The sequence below is a fragment of the Stegostoma tigrinum genome, chromosome 1, assembly GCF_030684315.1.
Source record: "Stegostoma tigrinum isolate sSteTig4 chromosome 1, sSteTig4.hap1, whole genome shotgun sequence".
Classification (NCBI taxonomy): Eukaryota; Metazoa; Chordata; class Chondrichthyes; order Orectolobiformes; family Stegostomatidae; genus Stegostoma; species Stegostoma tigrinum.
This window is the reverse complement of record NC_081354.1, coordinates 32,203,165-32,217,060: the sequence shown is the minus strand read 5'-3', so window position 1 is coordinate 32,217,060 and position 13,896 is coordinate 32,203,165. Positions and strand designations below refer to the sequence as shown.

At 39.3% G+C, this 13,896-nt stretch overlaps 1 protein-coding gene across 1 annotated transcript in view; it reads left to right on the top strand.

Annotated features, from left to right (window-relative positions):
- Positions 1–13,896, top strand: part of fat4 (FAT atypical cadherin 4) — a 359,910-nt gene that overhangs the window by 326,897 nt on the left and 19,117 nt on the right. Inside the window, exons 12-14 of the mRNA XM_048532919.2 lie at positions 596–903; positions 6,330–6,415; positions 13,557–13,736. Of these exons, the coding sequence (XP_048388876.2) occupies positions 596–903; positions 6,330–6,415; positions 13,557–13,736 (574 nt within the window). The remainder of the gene's footprint in view (positions 1–595; positions 904–6,329; positions 6,416–13,556; positions 13,737–13,896) is intronic.

Sequence of the window (13,896 nt, the reverse complement as noted above, 5' to 3'; positions counted from 1 at the left end):
CTGGTCCTGAAGCTGGTTCTGTTCATCAGGATGTGGCTCACTGACTTCTGTTACAAGTGGGACATATTTGTTTGGAATTAACCTCCCTTGATTTACAGCAGAAGAAATATTGGTTTCTATATTAGGTGCAATGTATTCAAGATCAACAATTACAGAAGTTTTTGTGAGCTGTTTCTGAACATTCAAAGCAATACCTAAGCTTACAAGAATGACAGAAAAAAACAATTAAAGTTCAATATATTAAAAAAAACTATTGGCTTTAACTCATGCTTCACCTGAAATGGTCTTAACATTAGATACATGCATTCTTCAGTCTTATGTATGGGAGTAGAACTTTGAGAGTGGGTTAAATTGGTTCATTTTGGATCCATTTACAAATGTGTGAATTTGTCCAGCCTATGTTGTTCACGTCCAGATTCAACCTTTAAAAAATGTAGTGCATGCGCAAGAAAGACAAAGCGGCATTATTTTCTGAATTCAAAAGCTTTTACAAAATTACAAGTAATTCAGTTCCTTGATTTAATGTTTGGAATAATTGTAACAAAATCTATCAATAATTGCTGAACCAATCATACTGGTTATTTTGTCATTTCAGGTGTCTTTGGGAAGCACTGTGAACTGAATAGTTATGGATTTGAAGAACTGTCTTACATGGAATTCCCTAGTCTGGACCCAAACAACAATTACATCTATATCAAATTTTCCACTATTAAAGAAAACTCTTTGTTAATGTATAACTACGACAATCAGACAGGAAACAAGGCTGAGTTCCTAGCTCTCGAGATTGTGGAAGGCAAGATGAAATTCTCATTCAACCTGGGGAACGGAGCACACAGACTGATGACGACTAAGAAGGTCTCTGATGGACAGTTTCACACTGTGGTTGCTAGAAGGGCTGGACTGGTAAGTAGCAAATTCACTGAACTGGATTCCATTGTGACTTCTGGAGTGAATTTTATTCCTACTGCACAATATGTACTTTAGACCTGGGTTAATTCATTTCAATTTTTAAGTGAGCTCACAGTGATACACATCACACAGCCTTGGAACTTAGGTGCATTACCTCTAATGCATAACAGAACCATCAATAAGAAAATAACTCAAGATACTAGTTTCTAAGTTGCTTACTAAGCCACTCATTGGGAACTACAAAAGAATGCCAAATATAATTGCAATTACCATCTTCACAACTTGAAACATAGATGGTCAAAGTGATTTGATAGAAAGGTCCCCTCCATTCATAATGCTTAGATTAGATTCCCTACAGTGTGGAAACAGGCCCTTTGGCCCAACAAGTCCAGACTGCCCCTTGGAGCATCCCACGCAGACACCTCGCCCTATAACCCACATACCCCTGAGTACTATGGGCAATTTAGCATGGCCGATCCACCTAGCCTGCACATCTTTGGACTGTGGGAGGAACCCGGAGCAAACCCATGCAGACACAGGGAGAATGTGCAAACTTTGCACAGACAGTTACCCGAGGCTGGAATTGAACCCAGGTCCCTGGCACTGTGAGGCTGCAGTGCTAACCACTGAACCACTGTGCCGCCCCAATTTATTGCACGTACTGTTGGGAGAATGGGTCAGCAAAACCGTTTGGAGATCCAGAACATGTCAAAGGCAAAGCTTGAAGATCAGGAAACTCCTCGACATGCTGCGTCTGGAAAAATGTGCAAAATCAGCTTCCCATTTCGAAAAAAAGTGCCAAAGCTTAAGTACCAAGTAACAGAGACACAGTTGGTATAGTTGGACATGCCACTTAATTACTTTACCTTGATAATATAGGACTGAGTGTCAGTTAACTTATATGAATAAGTCTCTTATGCCTGTCCAAGGAGGCATTAAGTATTCTGCCCATAATCTGATGCTGTGCTTTCTCAGATTTTCCAAGATATATGGAACTAAATTTGTGAGTCACCCGTAGTCCTGAAAACAGGTAAGTGGACCCCAATATTAGGACATTGTACCATCAGGGATGTTCTTTGCACTATTGGGTACACCAACACATACATGACTTTATGGGCATCAATCTGTGGTCCAGTTGAGACTCTTAACTGCACAGTTGATGCCTAATTAAGTGCCTCACCACACTGCAGCTCCTATTTAACAGGTCGCAGGAGAGACCTGTGCCAAATGTGTAGCCTGGCAGGTTTAAACCTTGCAAAATTCTTAATCAGTGAAAGAGTGAGGAGTGTCTTCTTCCCACACCACGCCATGCTAAGTAGTGGAACCCCTGCAGTTTGGCTTCCCCAAATGCACCCTCCTCTCACTGACCTGCTAACGTGTACCCCTTCCCTACTTGCAGTGGCCTGTCATTCAGGCCCTGGCCCTCAATGGCCAACGTCATTGATGACCATCACTGATATAACAAGGTGTAGAGCTAATTAACACAGAGGCCAAGCAGCATCGGAGGAGCAGGAAAGCTGTGTTCATCCAGCTCTACACCTTGATATCTCAGATTCTCCAGCATCTGCAGTTCCTACTATGTCTGATGACCATCACTTCCTGCTTTACCTGCAATATCAGCAGTGGCCACTGCAGTGCAGAGTGTTGCGCGAGTGTTGGCCAATACTGGCAGATCTTTGAGGTGAAACTTCCCCTTCGAGGCACAGGGAGGTCCTGCCTCATATTGTACTTTGTTTCATTTGTTCTTCTTTGACAACTGCTCTGCTTACTCCTAAAACTCTATTGATTTCCATCAGTGCTATGTACCAGATTTTAAATGGGGGAATTGAATAATCATATGATAATAATTAATTTATACGTTTCAAATTAAGGATTGTTTTATCAGCAGTTTTCCAAAAGTTATTAATTCATTGAATGTGGACATCATTGGCTAGGACAGAATTCACTGCCTATCTCTTATTACCCTGGGGAACCAGGATGTGGAGGTGCCAGGGTTGGACTGTGGAGGATAGAGTCAGAGGTCACATGACACCAGGTTATAGTCCAACAGGTTTATTCAAAATTTCAAGCTTTCGGAGCGCTGTAGAGGTGAATCTAATTGGGCAAGCACTGGTATCAATATGGATCATCCCCTCAGCACTTCTGGCTGAAGATAGTTTCCAGTGTTTCAACATGATCTTTTCTCCTGATGGACAGCTTTCTCCAGCATTTAGGATGAGGATGTTTGTATAGTGCCCTTCTGTGTGTTATTTAATTATCAGAGACTGTGATTGGATGGAACAATAAAACAGAGTTTTGATCTGTTCCATTAGTTGTGGATTTACTTTGGTGTGTCTATCACATTTGGCTAGCATTGTTTAGCATGCAAATAGCCCCATAATGTAGCTTTACTAGGTGGCACATCATTTTTTTTGAGTAGGGCTAGTATGCTGGATATTTTAGATTTTGATTTTTAGAAAGTATTTGACTAGAAATCTTATAGTTAAGCCAGTTGCTTCAAGGATAAAAAGGCTAATTTTTTAAGCTAGATCATAAAATGCTAAATATAAGAAGCATTATTGGACAGCTAATTGGGCAGCTTTGACTAACTGACTATCTGTCAGATCAGTGTTGAGATTTGTGCTGTATTGAGGTAAGAATAAATATATTTCTATGCAGCATCAAGTCATTTGGGTTCAGGATATTCAGCGAGGTGATCAGCTTCAGTGGAAACGTCAGGCTCACCTTACCAGGGTTATTACAGGGTTGTCAGTGCTGATGACACCAAAAGAGAGTCTGCTTTATGTGTTACACTTCACCATCACCTTTTCAGATACCCTCCCCAGGCAATACACCTCTGCCTGGACTTTCATTTTCATTTCTTGCTCTACCCGCACCCCTCTTCTTCTTCTCCCTCTCGGGTCTTCTACACAGTTGGCTGAGTCTGTGCCGGCCACACCCCTCTGTACCCGTACCCAGAGGGGTCACTATAACCACCGCTAAACCTGAATTTGGGGAACCAACCACTGAGTGTCATGCCTGAGTGCAGTCACCCAGGCCCTGCCCAGACAAAGTCAGACTTGCAACCTAACCCTACCTAGGTATTAGTCAAAGCCAGCAGGTGCTTGCTACCAATCAGTGCTTTAGTCCCTCATGGCTGTGTGCCTCAATGCACATTATGTCAGTTCTGAGCTCCTCATGCATAACATGCAGAGCTATCCACAGTAGTTAGGTAGTAATGATAAGTCAGAAATATGGAACAGGTGCGACCAGAGAAGCCCACACATTAAACCCACAATAGAATTGGAGAAAGATTCGAAATAGCCCGGGTGAAATAACTCCACAGAGCCCAGTAGCCAGTCTCTAAGTCACCCTTTATTTACACCTGCATAGTACTCAATACTGGTCTGGCTTCCTCAGAGGTAGCTCTCAGAATGGACAGAACCTCTGACACTTCTGTTCTCATCTGTCAGCCTGTCTCCCTGATTGGACCAGGTTAACAGCCCCAATCAGGGAACTCATACTCTATGATGTCCACCTTAATGGCTGACCTCATTACAATCACTATAGTTTCGCCCTCACCAATGTCTTGGGATGACCAGCAATACTAATCCTTGGGTGGGTATTCTACTGACAACAATCACTGCCTCACTGGTCATGCTGTCACTCAATCAGAGCTGCCGGGCCCTAGTTGGTCAGCAGTTCCCAGCAAATGGGACTTCTGCTGTCTTGATGCTAAGAAAGGTCCCGTGTCATCCAATTAAATGTCTTCCTTAGGAGAGACATTACCTTAACACACCCCACCCCCGTTTCCAAAAATAGCTTTTTAATTGAACACGGTATGTTTCTTATTGATAGCTTTTGTACAATGTAGCTTGCCTCTTAGTTTACCAAATACCTTAACCAACAGTTTATGCATTATATTGCACAAACTAAATTTCAGATCGTTATCCTATCCATCTCTGTGCTTTCGAAAATCTACTTTCACACATTTAGTGGAAGGTGCATAGTAATAAACTCAATGAGACAAATGTTCAAAAAGCTAATGAAACTTTACAACTGAAGTTGACTTTGCACTGTTGCAGCCCTAAATCAGTAACAGGTTGTCACTCAAGGTGGCATTAATATCACTCCATTTTAGTCAGAGAACACTTAATATGTTCCTGCGCTGAAAGAATTAAAAGAAATTCAGAGCGTAAAAAACAGTTACAATAATAGATTGCCAGTTATTCAGCATGCAGGCTTGTTTGAGCTAACAAAATATGTCAGCACATGGTATGTAATGGGAAATAAATTGTGGAGATTGCACAGGGAACTTAAGCAGCATTCTGTTATGAGTGCTGAAAGATATCAGTTTTAAGCTTAGAAAATTCTGGAGATGTATATATAACATAAAACTGTCATGTTAAAAGTTTCACTGTTTATGCAATTCTTTAAATGCTGAACAAATACAACTAAAGACTTCAGTCATAGACCAGTTTGTTGAAGCAAAGCCCAGCTGATATCAATTATAACTTCAGCGCATTCTGTATGCATTACCAGAGCTGGATCGACTGTTCAGATTGAACCTGATGACCTTTCTGTCTTTATAGTTAAGAGTTTCCAAAAGTGTAATGTTTAGATTAGGTTTTATTTTCAAATGGTTTTATATTTATTGGCAATAGGAACATTTTCCTATTTCACAACCAGTGTATAATATCATTTAGCATTGACAATCTTGTAACACAGAGTCAGATCTGCACCAAAACTTGTAATCTTTAAAGATACATGAAGAATATCAAGATTTGAATGTCAAAAATTATTTTATAATTACAAGTTGCACAGGTACATCAATAAAACCTGATATGTTCTGAAGTATTACATAGACTACAGTAAAAAATTCAAAATAATATGAACATTAAAGTTTCATTTAAGTATATTAAGAAATTGTTCATGTCATAGGGACATTACAAACTGGTCACACCATTCATGATTTTATAAATATTATATAAACACATGTTTTATATGTTTATAATTTTAGTTATTAAGCAAAATAGAAGACATGCACTGTTCCACATTGTTTGCACATCTCTTAATGTAAGTTTAAATGTAACTGGAGGTCATAATTTGATTTACTGAAATTAATTGGGGATGCAATTGGACTTTAATAACCCTGTGAAATAGGCTCACAGTGAATCAACAATCTGTTTTACACCAGACACAGTTTTCATTATTCACAGAAAACAGGCTCCTAATTCACTAGGAGCCCGTTTTGCTCTGCTTACATAGACCAACTTTACCCCCATTGTTTCCAATTTTCCATGCACAATTAACTTGAAATATTATGAAAATTGAAAGCAGTTTCAGTCTTTTTGAAATGCAAACATTGGAATGTCTTCTGTGCGAAATAGTTAAAAATATGGTGAAACTGCACGAAGCTAAACTACATTTCTTTTGATTAGGTGGCATCTCTCACTGTAGACTCATGTTCTGAAGATCAGGATGCCGGTTACTGCACAGCAACCAGCTTGACTTCAGCAACTGATTGGTAAGATTTCCTCTTGCAACTGCTGCAAGGTTAGATTATTTTTCTTGTCATAACATAAGGTGAGGTTGCAAGAACCTAATAGCTAGCTATATCACTACGTTCTTATTGTTACTTATAAAACTCTTGTACTTACCAAATATTGGATATTGAATCTGCAACAAAAAAATGGCTGCAGTTCTGCCAAGAAGCCCAGCGAGAGCACTGAGGAACTGAGTAATGGATGACAAACTCAGCAAGATCTGGAATATAAATGTTCTATCTGCATGGCCTCATTTGAGTAGATATTTACAGAGTTTCACATGGCCAGATTGACATAGCCAGTGACAGAACAGTCAATGGACATCACATTGGGAGGGACAGTCCAGCATTTTATCTTGATTGAAAATGGAAGAAATTCAGAGTTTCCTCTTTGTGATGGGTAATGTTGATGTTGATACTCTGCATTCCTGAAAATCATTTGATACTGGTTTCAGAGATCCAAGGTTCTCTTAAAGGCATGACATGAAAATTCCTACTCCTCCAGGTCTACAGAGAGTTCAAAGACAAAGTTTAAAAGCTTACCCGCCTCTTTCTAGTCCATCACTTGCTTCTGCATCTTTGCTGTTGTTAATCAACACACAACATTAGGGTTCTCCCAGTAGAGGACTCAGAATTATATTGCAATGCCAATGATATCGTTGAACTACAACTTTTAAATCTTAAGTAACTTTGGTGCGCTTTTAGTGTTTACTTCATCTAGGGCTTGAATCTCAGCCATCAATATTATGATGAGAAAATAGCAGAGACTTTAGGAATTGAGAGTTCAAATTTTAGGATGTTAACTCATTGTCCAACTCACTACTGCTATTCTGTACAGATTGGCAAGGAAGAGAAGACAGTAGGAAGTCTGGCTGTGAGCTCAGCAAAGCAAGCCTGAGGATACATTTAGTTCTGTGAGAATTAGTATCCATCCCACAGCAGTTGGAATGACGATACAAATTGTTTGGCCGTCATGCAGAGTAAATTTTTTTCAGAAGTTCTCTAATGCATTTAAAAATCAATTTTGTTTCCAATCAGGGATTTCCATAAAGAGACAAATAATTGGGATACCACTGGAAAGTGAGGGCAAACATTTAGCTTCCCACAATAGGCTGACCATCAAATTACCCAGAAAGCTACAAAAATATTTTCCAACCAGCTAGTTAGGATGTGAGACCTAGGTTTGCACTCAATTCTGTTTGATGGTATCCATCATCTTTGTCCGACAGCTGTTAAGAGTTTGATGTCAAATAAATTTGACATCAAATAAAAATATTATTTGTAGTCAAACCATGCTTATAAAACTATCTCAAACATCGTTAATTTGAAGTAATTCAACATTTCATTTGAAGATAGCCTGAGTAACATTTTCTGAGTATGACCATTAGAAATCTGATGCACCACAATGGAGCAGTCAAGTTCATGTGTGTGTGGAGTACCCACACTGACTTTGTAGCTGACACTGCAGTTAGACTGTGTGGCATTCAGTGGTGGCCAATCTACCTAGTCAGCACATCTTTGGACTGTGGGAGAAAACTGGAGCACCCGGAGGAAACCCATGCAGACACGGGGAGAACGTGCAAACTCCACACAGACAGTTACCTGAGGCTGGAATTGAATCCGGATACCTGGTGCTGTGAGGCTGCAGTGCTAACCACTGAGCCACTGTGCCGCCCCAACAACTTAATACTGGATGCTTTGTCAGACCGTTTGGCAGATGAACTTTTCTTGCTTCACTAAGAAAGAAAGAATATACGAAGTTTTATTTTTTACAAATTGAATCATATGTTAAGAGCATTCAAGTGCTATTTCTATTTGTGTATACAACTCATACTAATGGGTGAGCTGCCTGCAGAGTTAATTGAGCATGTCTCTGGAGTAATATGGCTGTCGGCACACCTCTAGTTCTGATCTGCCATATTTCAGAAGACTTCGGAAAAGAGAATTGCGAAACAAATGGGAAATCAACATGTGTTTGGTTGTTGATAAAAATTCACAGTTTTTAACTTTCTAAGGCAGCTCGGTCATGATGGACTCTTGCCTCAAAGTCAGCAAATCATGAGGTTGTGCCCAACTACAAACAGTTGAGCAAATGCACCAGGCTTTTACTTCAATGTTACTGAGAGAATGCTTGGAGGTGTTTGGAGGTGCTGGCATTTGAATAAGACATCAAATTGAGAAGCATATCTGACATATGAGACATTTCTGCTGTCTTGGCTGAGTATAAAAAATCATATATCATTGTTTTGAATAAGGTGAGGAGTGCTCTGACTTGACAATATTTGTCAATTAATCAACAGATTATCTGATCATGAAATTGCTGTTTCTGGGACTTTGCTGGGTGAAAACTGGCTCCTGTGTTCCTACATCACAGCCATGACTAAAGTAATTAATGACTGTTAAACTCTCGCACTCCTGGGCTCTTTGCTTAACAAATTTTTTTTGAGGCAGAAACCATCTCTTTTTCCAGTGTTAGGATATAATAAGTGCAATCTCGCTCAAACAGGCCATTGTCATGCACGTGCCAATAGTTAGATTTTTTCCAGCATCATTCTACTGAAAATATTTTACGGCTCTATTTATCTGGAACTGCAAGCTGATATTGTGAGATGAAGGCAACAGGACATCTGAGATCTTATTGGGTAGTGGAATCAACAGATCATGTCCTTAACGAGATTTGGCAATTAAGAAATGAGGATTTACAGAGAAAGAATGTAAAGCAGAGTCAGTGAATTAAATTTAAATCAAGTACAGAAGACAAATGTAGGGAATAAGATGAAAGAAAGGAAAAGTAAGAAATATATTTTAAAATGTCATTTTAATAAGCATTTTTATATGTCGGAAAAGGATTGACAAATAAATGCTCACTTTTCTAGGCCCAAGAAGTTGACTGGCACAATATTAACAAAAGTCATGTTATTATTACTTGCACTTCAAATTATAAGCCATGACTTCCTGTGATGACTTTAATGGGCAATATGTTCTTAAAGTAATCAGAGACCCATGGTAAAGATTTTACTTTCACACTGCAAACAGAATGGCACAAGCTTGGCATCAAGTTCTGGAGATTCTTAGCTTTTGATACATCCCCTTAAATTGTTCACTATTTTGTGTCTTAATAATGGTGCATCATTAATATATCAGTATTTTTCAGCAACAGTTGCTTTCAGCAATTGTCATCTTGGCAGACTTTGATCTGTTGGCAAATAACATTTGACTTCTGCCATTAATACATTTCATTGAATATTTAGTTTGTTCAAATGATAAGAAACTATTTGTGTGCTTTCTTTTAAGTTCAAGTTAGAATAGCACACATAATTACCAGCATGGTATTGCAACCTAAAGTTCAGTGCATGGTTTTGAAGGACACTGCAATTCCACTATTGAAATAGCTTAAAGAGAAATTGTTTTGTTTATTTTGCCAAATGTAATGGGTAACAGTGAGGTACAACACAGTCATTTAATTGAATAGGCAATTACAATGCCTATGAGAATGAATACCATTAAGGTTTTAGAGTAGATTTGTAGCTCGGATTGTAGATGTTGTGGTTGGTTGGCTCGCCGAGCTGGTTTATTTTACCGCAGACGTTTCATTACCCTGCCAGTAACATCATCAGTGCATCCTCCAATGAAGTTCTGTTGTATTTTCCCACTTGTTATTTAAACACTGTAGCCCGTTGAGCTGGGTTACCTCACTTCTGGATTTTCTTTGCAGTAGAGTGTATATGGAGTCTAGCTCTACATGTTGATTGATGTGGAGCACCAGACTTCTAGGAATTCCCATGCTTGTCTCTGCATCCCAGTTTCAGGAACGTAGTGTTGTCCCAATTGAACCGGTGGTTTTCCTTATCCATGTGAATGGAGATGAATGAGCATTTGTCATGTCTTTTTGTTGCAAGTTAATGTTCATGTACTCCTGTGGCTAATTTCCTTCCTGTCTGTCCAATGTAATGTTTGTCACAGTCTTTACAGGAAATTTTGTATATGACATTAGTCCTGTCCATAGTGGGTGGTGGATCTTTGGTTCGGATTAGCAGTTGGCGTAGGGTTGATGTGGGTTTGTGCTCCACTGTGATGTCCAGTGGTCGTAGGAGTCTGGTGTTCCTGATGTCAGGTAGCGTGATGAGTGTGTCGGGGCGTGCAGTATTCGACAGCGGGTCAGATGATAACCGATGGCGTTCTCAGTAGGGTAATGAAATGTCTGCGGAGTGACAAACCAGCTTGGTGAGCCTACCAACCACAAAAATGAATACCTTTACAGTTTGGATAAGTATGCACTGATTCAGAAATTCCTTGAGTTCTCTTAATCTCATGCTGAAATTTGTCACTAGATTGTCAGAAACTCCCAGCCACCAAAAAAAAAATCTATTTCTGTTCTGCTATTTAAAGTGATGGTGAGAAATTGAGAAGAATTCCTGTGAAATTGCATGGACTATGTGTATATTTTACAGTGAAGGTTCCCTAGCTGAACAGTGCTAGCATGGGAAGACAGTACCCTCACCAGTGGATCGTTGCAATCCACTGAAGTGTGGAATTTGTTGCTCTTTCCCCCTACTATTGGGGCATGATGCTAATGGGAGTCACCGACAGTTATTAGGGATTGTGCTTCAATGACATGGTGACATGTTGGAGGTCAAGCTGGGTGAAAGCCGCAATGTGGGGATTCACAGAGCTGTGGCACAAGTGGTTACGCTTCTTTATTAACCTGTCAGAGGGGACGACAGCATCAATGACTGAAGTAGCAGTCACACATCAAGTCAGACACAATGAATAGGCCATATAGTGTGAAAAGCCCTGGAGAGTGTTCCTTCTGTTGTTTATCTACTTGCTGCTGCTCCACTGTGGCATGTGGTGCTGGGACCGACTCACCACTGGGACAGCTTCAATTCCATCAGAACATGCTATAATTAACCTCAATAAATGTCTCAACACTATAAGTACCTAGATTTTCATGTTTGCTCTTGCAGGGCAGTGTTATTCTTACAAATAATGTCATAGCATTCTTCCCAAAGATTGAGATTTCATTCCTGTGATGGTTACATCATTACTACGAAATTAAAACTTTTTTTATAGAAAATACAAGGCAGAGCTTTCAATTTTCTGGGACTCATGGCTCTTGAGGACAGAAGTGCCAGCCTACCATAAACTGTTAGCCAGTCCAAGGCTGCTATCTCTTCAAGTGATCCATTAAGTGACCCATGAAGGAAAATGGTTTGTATAGGAACTACTTGTCAGTCACCCATAATTTGCAGCACCGTGTAGTCATCCAATGACACACAAGGTCTCAAAGTTTGTGTCCACAGAGTTTATGTTCCAGTAACGTTTGAAAGATGACACTGATAGCTGGCATTGTTAATCTAATACTGAATTCTATTTGCAACATAGAAACAGTTCTTTGAGATGAACAGGTTATTGCCAGTGCTTATTCTCCATATCACATCTTTGAATAAGAATTCATTCGCTTACTTACCTCCAATACAAGCTAATTTAATATAAGAACCAAACTTCCTATCTGGTTACCTTTGGAGTTATTCCCTTTTCCAATGAATTTGTGTATGTATATGTGTATATGTCTTTGCATCTCTTCTGAACTTTTCTTATTATTTCACCCATAATCCTAGTTCCACTAGTAAATAATGAAACAATGCTTTTTGCCATTTTACTCTCATTACCTGTGAGCATAACATCAAAATTGATTTGAAGCTATCCATATCCTGATTTTTCTTTTGTTATTAAAGTATCTGCAGAACTTTTCATATTTTTTGATAATTCATTTTTATAATTTCTATTTGACTTTATTTACAAATCTTCCAATTTTTCAAATGGCAGTCTCTTCTTTGTTCTTTGTTTATGTTCTCCTTCAATTTTACTTTTACCCTGTTTTTATTCATTTACCTGTTACTGTTCACTAGATTTTTTTCTTGCTTTTTAATGGGACGTATTTATCCTGTATTGATTCAATAATTTCTAAAGGTTTCCCACTGCTGCTCCATATCTTTGCTTGTCAGTGAATATCTGTTACATTCAGTTGCAGTTACATTCACTTCCGCTTGAAATCAGTTTCTTTTGGTCTTCATTTTACTTTTATCCTGCTCAGTCTTTTTCTTAGCTCTTCTTATGTTATAATCGCTATTGCCTTAATACTTCCCAAAGCTTACTTGTTTTAGGTAATCTGATTAATTTTCCATTATGCTTCTGTATGTAAGTTGTTAGCACCTTGAATTTAGGCTAACGTTTGAACATCACCTGGTGTTCAAATGATACCCAGCAACCAGCAACCAAATGAAAAATAGTAGACAAGAATAAACAACATTTTTTTGTGCAAACTGATGTTAAAAAGTTTCAGCTATTTTCAATGGAAACTAATTAAACCAAATCTCAAGAAATAATAAACAAATTTACATTCAGTTTCCCTTGGTAGTATGGGCTTAATTAACATTGGCTTGCACATAACCTCACATTGTTGGCTGTCCTTGTCAAGTTGAATGTTGGTCTGTAAAGGCCTATGCCAAAATTGAAGCCTTGGGGTTAGTTTTCTCATCATTTGCTATGATCATTGCATGGTTGTGGCTTTGAGGGAAAATTGGGGTGGGGGTAAAAATGGGATTTTTCTACCCCTAAGGACTTAAAATCGGGGTGGCACGGTGGCTCAGTGGTTAGCACTGCAGCCTCAGAGTGCCAGGGACCCGGGTTCATTTCCAGCCTCGGGTGACTGTCTGTGTGGAGTTTGCACATTCTCCCCGTGTCTGCATGGGTTTCCTCCGGGTGCTCCGGTTTCCTCCCACAGTCCAAAGATGTGCAGGCTAGGTGGATTGGCCATGCTAAATTGCCCATAGTGTTCAGGGGTGTGTGGGTTATAGCGGGATGGGTCTGGGTGGGATGCTTCAAGTGGCGGTGTGGGCTTGTTGGGCCGAAGGGCCTGTTTCCACACTGTAGGGAATCTAATCTAATCTAATCTAAAATGAATATGCCATAAATGTTGAAGATATCAAGATGTCACAACTGTATCTTGGTAAAACCATTCAGATTATCCATGTCTCTGTTAGTTTCATAATTTTCAGATGAACCTCATGCTTTGATTCTGTGAATGTGTAATTTACCTTTTCATCTATTGGTATTACAGGACCTTAGAAGTGCAGCCCAACAGATTAACAGTGGGCGGAATCAGATCCGTAGAACCGATTCTTCAAAGGAAAGGACAGGTGGTCACCCATGACTTTGTTGGATGTGTGATGGAATTTGCTGTTAATGGTCGCCCATTGGAACCCAGTCAAGCTCTGGCAAGCCATGGAATTCTTGACAGGTCTGGCAATTGAGAATGCCTTTTAAATGTTCTTTCAAATCAAGTACACTGTGTAAAGTATCTCCTTTGTTCATATGATATTCTGTTTTTACTGTTTAAGAACAGGATTAAAGGTTTATATTTCTGTTAAATAGAATGTAAAACATTGTGTTATGGTCTT